The 8,423-nt window shown below is 36.7% G+C and overlaps 1 protein-coding gene and 1 non-coding gene across 8 annotated transcripts in view; both read right to left on the minus strand.

Annotated features, from left to right (window-relative positions):
- Nucleotides 1-8,423, minus strand: part of LRRC49 (leucine rich repeat containing 49) — a 138,671-nt gene that overhangs the window by 107,935 nt on the left and 22,313 nt on the right. For all 7 annotated transcript variants that reach the window (XM_037745566.1, XM_017548145.2, XM_017548151.2 and 4 more), the window contains one exon: nt 3,993-4,059. In XM_037745566.1, the coding sequence (XP_037601494.1) occupies nt 3,993-4,059 (67 nt within the window). The remainder of the gene's footprint in view (nt 1-3,992; nt 4,060-8,423) is intronic.
- On the minus strand, nt 121-227 carry LOC119474037. Its single transcript, XR_005203332.1, has one exon. It is a non-coding gene; the product is annotated as a U6 spliceosomal RNA (small nuclear RNA).

Here is an 8,423-nt window from a genome sequence, read left to right on the forward strand (position 1 = left end):
TTTTAGGTTTTGGGGTACATGTGAAGAACATGCAAAATTGTTGCATAGGAACACACGTGGCAGTGTGATTTGCTGCCTTCCTCCCCATCACCTACATCTGGCATTTCTCCCCCTGCTATCAAAAATATGGAACGCTTCACGAATTTGCGTGTCATCCTTGCGCAGGGGCCATGCTAATCTTCTCTGTATCGTTCCAATTTTAGTATATGTGCTGCCGAAGCGAGCACGGAGCAAAACATTTTAAAACTAAACAGGTGATAGAATTCAAAATGCATGAAGCCAGTAAAAAGCAAATAGGAACTGTAGAAAAAGACATGAGTAATGTCAACACAAACTTAGAAATCCTCCCAAACTGCTAAGGAAAAACAGATAGGAAGAATAAAAAATAAGACGGAGATATGGAAGACAATATAGACATAACAAATATAAATGGAAAAGAAGCAATGTTTAAATATAGAAAACTTTCCCGAGCTCAAGAAATATATAAATATACGTATAGAGTTAAGGGACACAATTGTTGTATTATCTGCACAGTGTGTCTTCTCCTTTCTGCTAATAGTTCTGAACATTTCTTTTAGAAAACTACCCTTCCACATGGTCCTGTTGGGGCTTACAATTAGAAGGTCTGCATTTAGTTACCTTCTAGATAGAAAAGTCTGAAAAGGAACATTGTCAATTCTTCTATATAGGTATCAACCCATATTTTTTAAATCACCAAGGATATTATCTGGCTTCTTGGTTTGCAACCCAACAGGTCAGAATCATGTACACATCTGCTATGGAATAAAGTCAATTACTCTTTATAGCCATGGACAAAGTCACAAGCATAGAGCAGATAATAGAAGCTCAGGCAAAGGGTTGTGTAAGGTGAAAACATAGATATGGATTGTCTGATATACTTCACAGCAAGAAAAAGGATGATAGGAATGTTGGAAAGCCCACTTATGGGTCATACGGATCACAGAGAGTCCCAATATAGACTGCTGGACTTCTTAACACATCTAGGACAGCTGGATACTCCAGTCTTGACCTTTGTGTATGACAGTAACCCAGACTGCTCTGCCTGGGTAAAGATGACCTTCCTACCTAGAAATACACAAAGGGCAAGTGTCTGCTTTCAGGTAAGCAACCACAGAAACAGCAGGCTCTCCCTGGAGGAAAAGATCACCGAAAGAACAGATTCTTCTTGAATCACATCTGTGTCTATGTTAAAGCAAAAATTCACTAAGAGAAAAAATGATGGTTAATCAAAATAAGATCTAGGTTAGAAATTCCTAGTCAACTTCCTAGATTCCTCTGTATTCACTACCCACATATAATTAATTGCCAAGTCTTGATGTTTCTACTTTTTAAATATTTATCCAGTCTGCCCTCTTATATCCTTAATTGCGACTACTTTAGTTCATGCCACCATCACCTCTCGCCAAGATTATTATGATTAGTTTCTCTCAGCTATTCTGTCTCCATTTCTCCTCCTTCCATCTCTACTTCCCAATCCATTTTCTGAATACCACCATCGTTACTCAGAATGATTTCACATCCATAAACCCATTATGTTTTATTTCACAATGGGTACCAAGCATATTTTTATTTCTAATAGAAGTAAAATCAAAAGACAAAAAACATTCACTTAATTTCTTTGAGCTTTTTTACTATAAGATGCTAAATTTTTAGAATTGGACATTAGTTGTTTCATCTTGAATAGTTTATTCCTGGCTTTTAGAAACCTAACGTCACTAGGACTGTGTCTTTGCTTTTAAACACTGTGAATTTTTGCTTATTGGATTCAGATATGATGAAACAAGACTCAGATTTGCATTTAAAACTTCCTTCTTGTAGTTATAGAACCTTGAGAAGCAATTTTTACAGTACGAATGTTTCATTTTAATATATACAATATCACAAACATATGTTGAAATTATAAAATACATAACACAGGTCAGCTAACAAGGAATAGACACTTTTCATCAACATAATGATTGGTAAATAATGCCTACACATAAAGTATAGATCAAATGATATGGTATTCATTTATCAGGTGCTCTTGAAGATCTTGGGTAGTACTCACAAATTCTTAAAGGTATATTAGAATTTAAAAACCATATGTTTATTATTTCTCATATATACACTTTAAAATAAACTGAAGAAAAATACTGCTATCATAAAATGTTTCATTTGTAGTTATTAACAGTTTTTAAAATAGAGGATAAAATACCAATTCCTTTGCTTGGCATACAAAACCCTCCACAATCTGGCTGTTGCCTACCTTTCTAGTCTCTTCTCTCACTATCCTTCCACACATGCCCTATTCTCTGGTGGTAAATACTTATTGTGTTGTTTTTTATCTCAGTGCTTTTGCATACGATATTCTTTTACTGTCAATACTCTTTAATTCCTCTTCCCCTTCCACCACCATCTAACTGGATAATTTCCCTCTATTGGACAGACAGTAACTAGCCTGCAGAGCCGGACAATTCCCAGGCCACCAACTGTCTTCCCACTTGCTACATGCACACAGAGACACACACGGGGCTGGAACCAGATTAGAACCTAGTAGATGTGGCCTATTAAATCAAGATTTATCAAGGTTTTTTTATTCATTACATTAGCTTTTCACCAAAACTACTGGAACCAACAGCTGTTAGAAAGCCTAGAGAGATCACACTGAGGTTTGCACTTGACCAACTGTAAGCAGCTGTGGAAGAACTTGTTCATCAACAGGCAGGGACTCCCAGATCATCCCAGGATTGCCGAAGAGACTTTACATTCTGCGTGAGTATGTAGCTCTTTAACTATTTATAAACATCACATTTCAAAAACAAAAATTTAAATGGATGATAAAAGGACTGAAAAACAGCCAATATGCTCTGACAGAGAAGAATAAAGAGAGGGAACATAACAAACCAGATATAGAAATTCAGACAGACAGACATGCGAGTAGGCAAATTGACTGAATATAATTGGAACCCTAGATTATATAGTAATCAGGAAAATATAAATCAAAACCACAAAGTGATACCACTATATACCGATCAAAATTTTTTTCAATCAGGAAAAATTAAAAAGTCTGACAAGTCCAAATGTTGAAAAGAATAAGAAGCATAATGATTATGTATTAGTGGTAGGAGTACAAACTGGTACACTCCCTCTGGAAAGCAATTTGGCATTATCTTTTAAAGTTAAGCATTTAAATAGCCTATGACTCATCAGTTTCACTCCTATATACTCTAGAATACAGATGGAATATGTAGAAGAGGAGTCATGTACAAGAAAATTCCTAGAAGTACTATTCATAATAGCAAAAAACAAGATAAAACAAACAGACAACAAGAACAAAAACAAAAACAGGAAGCAACCCAAATGTCTATCAACAAGAAACTGGAGTAAAAGTTTTTGTATAGTCTTACCATGGAACATGCAACTATACATAAAACTGTAGCTACTCAAAATGGTTAACTCTCAGTAATATAATGCTGTATTCAAAAAGCAAACACCAGATGACAACATATAGTATACCTTTTTTAAATTAAGAGACAATACTACTAACGAATATATTATTTAGGCACACCTATATGTGATAAAACCAACTGAGAAACCCACAAAGGAATGAAAAACATGAAATCTAGAATAGTGGTTACCTGTGATGCAGAAGGAAGGAGATGGAATAAAACAAGAAATACCTGAGTAGAAGAAAGTAATATTCTAGGTCTTGGATTGGGGTTGGAAAATGCTTACTTTAAAAATAAGTTAATAAACAACAAAATTGTCATAACTGTAAGAATTCCAAATGTTTTATAAGCTGTATCTGTCATTTACTGCTGAGGAGTTACCAAGTCTTACATAAATAAACTTGATACCTTAGAAATTTCAGTGAATCAATAAAGAAACTCTTGAAAAATTCAATGCAAGTATGATTCTTAAAACTTTTATACCATTTTCCTGAACATTTTTTTTTTTTCAAAAAAGAAAGAAATGAAAGGGCTTTACAATACCTGATTTCCATGAAGATCCAAGACATCTAAGCTTTTTAGGTTCTCCAGATTTGAGATTTTCTTGATTCTGAAAACCAGAATAAGTAGAATAGAAATATGGATGTATCACATCTATCTGTAAATCAAAGCCTGCTAAGTCATAAAGGTGTAACTCATTTTAATTTACTCTATATATATAGTCACATATATTCAACAATAATTTATTTCCCTCTGATTTATTATAATTTTAAAAATACAATACCACTCAAGAGAAAGAGAGTTTAAACCTCGTATCATTAGAAAAGAGCAATCCTATGTCTAAGAACCTTAGGTCAAGGCACTTCTTCAAAGCAATTCTTCACATTAGACTATAATCTAAACTCCTTACTTCTGCCTACAAGGCACTAACCTGGCTGCTGACTCTTCTGCCAGCCTCATGTCCTACCACAGGCTCGCTCACTCACTCTGCTCCAGCCACAGAGGCATTCTTGCTGTATCTCTAACCTGACAAGTATATTTCCACCTTAGGGTATTTATTCTTGCTGTTCCTACTCCCTTAATGTTCTTCCCTCAAAACTTCACATTATTCATGTCTCAGAGCAAACATCTCTTCAAAGTTGCTTCCACATGACCCTATTTAAAATAGCTTTCCCTTCCTTTCCCCATTACGCTTTCTTTTCTCTGCTTTGACTTCACAGAATTGATCATAGCCTAAAATTATATTATTTTGTGTTTACTTTTTTTTTAAACCTCTCTTGCCAAACCAAAATGTGAGCTTCAAGAGCACATTCTGACATGTTCTCCACTCCATCCCCAGCACTCCTAAGAGTGCCTGGTGCCAAGCAGGTACCCAATAAATATTTGTTTAATGAATGAACATACCAACCTAAATGAATAAGTTGTATGCACAAGTGCATTCATAATAGGATCTTTATGACAGAAACAAATTGCATACCACCTAAATGCCTTCTACTGGGACCTGCTCAGTTTGCAAAATTCTTATATTTATTTGAAATTTTTGATATGCCAGATGGAAACAATGACAAAAAAAAGAACAAAAAATAAAGTTCATGCAACCCATCTTTATCACCATATATTTATCACCATCTATTTTTGCTGTCCTTGTTTACTGCCTCAAAGAACCATTTCTGCCTCTCTAAGTGTTTTTCAGAACTTGGATCATCCACTGAATAATATATATGTTATCTATATATAGTGTGTATATATGTGATATATATAGTATATGTGTGTATATATATACATATATACTGACAATTATCATGTAAACATAATGCAGACTTCATGAATTTCTGTCTCCACTTGATCTCAGCTATCTTTTTTTTTTTTTTTGAGATGGAGTCTCACTCTGTAACCCAGGCTAGAGTGCAGTGGCTCATTGCAACCTCCACTTCCCTGGTTCAAGTGATTCTCCTGCCTCAGCCTCCTGAGTAGCTGGGACTACAGGCGTGCACCACCACACCCAGCTGATTTTTGTATTTTTAGTACAGATGGGGTTTCACAATATTGGTCAGGCTGGTCTTGAACTCCTGAACTTGTAATCTGCCCAACTCAGCCACCCAAAGTGCTGGGATTACAGGCATGAGCCACCACACCCAGCCAATCTCAGTTATCTTATATCATTGCCAAATCAAGCATTATATTACCATAAGCCAATTCAATCCAATTTAATTTACAAAAAAATATTTATTATATGCCCACCATGTATCATCACTGTGTACCTGTAGATCTTCCTCACTCCCTATCACACATACACACCACACTGCCTTATGACCACCACCTCCTCATCAGTCTCCTCTCACATCATTACCCTGACAGAATCTGTACCCTAACCCCTGAACACTCCTACGTCACTTCATCCAAACCATAAGCATTCTTCCAGACTCACTGGACTCCTTCACTAGCCATCACCTAGTGCCAGGCATTTAATACTATCCTATCTAGAATTTAAATCTCTCAAATAGCTAAATTAATAGCCCAACCAGATGGGAAAACAAATACAACTTTCAACACAATTTTTCCTCTGCCTGCTTTGCTCCTGAAATACCTAGAACAGTTATAGAAAATTATAGTACCCTAATCATACGGCTTAGAACAGAGCCATGCATTCTAATAGTAACCTGACCTCACAGGTATTAGAGAAGCTGTTTATTCAATTCCTTTATACTTCCAAGCTCACATTCCCTAAAACAGTGGTTCTCAAATTTCTGGGTATATCATAATCACCTGGAGTGCTTGTGAAAACACTGATCATTTATTAGTTTATTTTACCCTCCTTTGAACCAGCTTTGTCATCCTGCTGGTTCCCACGTTATTGAATTAATTAAAACACTGGCCTTTAATGCTGTGATTACTATTTGTCTGAGAATTACATTTTTAACATTTTGAAAATTATACACCAGGGATAATCGAGATTATATCAGTTCAAAGTTCTCTAATTTGGAGAATCAGTGTAGTCTGTTTCTGTCTTTATCAGAAATCCTGAGCACCTTTAAGGCACTTCAATCAGAAAAACCATCATGTGTAGTATGCCTTCCCTCAGCATTCCACCAGGGCCTCACATATTCACTCCCTGTCTGTTGTGACTGCAACCGCCTTTGTAAAATTGTAACAGTGAGAGAAATCTAACATAACTGACTCCATCTTGCTTCTAATCATACAAGCTAACTGTCTTTGCTCATTCCTGCACATAGGCCAAGCTAACTATGGGAAAAATTCAGATTACAGTTTAACTTTAAACCAAGGATAATAATAGTCCCTTCCTGAAACTAACCTCATTTTTATTCAGGAACCAAAAACATCTTCATAAAACTAATGAAAGACCATAGGAGCCTGAATTCTACTAAGACTGAGGCATAATTAAATGATAACCAATCATTGTTTTCTAACTTGCCTTTTTGTAATTGCTTACTGCTCAGGAATCACAAAGCCAATAGTAATAAGATTTGTGACTTACCCAATTTCCTCTATAGATAACATTGTTAGTGAAACCTAAGACTGGTGTTTGAAATATTTTTCAATATATTTTCAGATTCTGGTAGACCAACTGACACCACCCAGACTGGTGATCAGCACTCAGGAACTGACTCAGTGCAAGAAAACAGTTCCAACACCCCTGTGATTCCATCACCAACCCAACAAATAAGCAGAAACCCATATTCCCTAGCATCCTGCCTGCCAAACAACCATTGACAATCCTAGTCTCCAAATTCTTGGGGAGGCAGATTTGAGAAATATCTCCCATCCTCCTCACTTGACTGCCTTGTGATTATTAAACTCGTACTCAGCTGCAATACCTGCTGTCTCAGTGTATTGGCTTTTCTGTGCAGCAGGCAAGAACCTATTGGGCTAGAACATGAATTCTGGTATTAGTTTAGCTTTGACACACAGCTGCTTTATGACTTTCACATCAGATTCGGATTGCTGAGGTGAAGAGGAAGAAAGACAAATTGTTCAATCAGTTAAACCCAAGACCAACCAAATATCTTGCTCTCTTGTTCTCACAAATTGCCTTTGCCATAAATTCTCTTTCCAACCCCCCAACACCTAAAATGACCTAAAAACTTAGCCAATTCAAAAGAATTCAGAGGTAGATGAAGGCATCAGTTGACCTAGAAGGCCCCCACTGGTCAGATTAGGTATTGATGTGAGGAATTAGCAGAATCCTAGCCAGTGTTCCCAGTTTTGACCATTTTTACACTAACATCAATGTGACCTAAAAGATATATTTTAAAAAGAAGTTCTTCCACTGAACAGAAACTGAAACTAGAAAAAGATGAGGGATATACCCCTCTAGGGATATATCACAGCCTGTCTCTGCAAGCCACATTATGTTACTGATGCCAGGATAAAGACCTCACTACAGGACCTATACTCAGCTTTTCAAGCTCAGCTTTTCAGGTGTCAGAAACAAATCCTCAAGTGGGAAACTTCAAGGAGTCAAAAGGAAAGAAACAGAGAATCCCAGGGTCTAAAAGAGAGCTTTGTATCTATAATCGTGGTGATCAGAAGAAAATGCAGAGAAGTTCTATGCATTAGCCTGTAATGATGAGGGTGGCAGATGACCTGGAGAGGATAAACAGGAGATACTGAAGGCAGAACAAACAGAGAACATGAACTTTGACAGCAATGTGGGGTTGGGATTTCTTTAGTAACAATGGAAACCTCACATACAGAACCTGAGCAAGGTTCCTTCTTAGCTTTAGAGTAGAAATCTTTGCGGAGTTGCCTGAACCCAGAGGCTGTGACTGCCCTGAATTTCCATATGTGGTTCTACTGCCTTGGACCAAAAGACAATGCAGACCTTTGTAATGTGGAAAAGAGAAAGCTTTCTGAACTTGACCAGCAGAAAGCAAAAAGTCATCCAATACAAATGCATGAAGAGACAGGCAAGCAGATGTACTTCCCTCTTTACCAGCATCCTCAGCCAGGTTT

The sequence above is a fragment of the Cebus imitator genome, unplaced genomic scaffold (assembly GCF_001604975.1).
Source record: "Cebus imitator isolate Cc_AM_T3 unplaced genomic scaffold, Cebus_imitator-1.0 Scaffold203, whole genome shotgun sequence".
NCBI lineage: Eukaryota > Metazoa > Chordata > Mammalia > Primates > Cebidae > Cebus > Cebus imitator.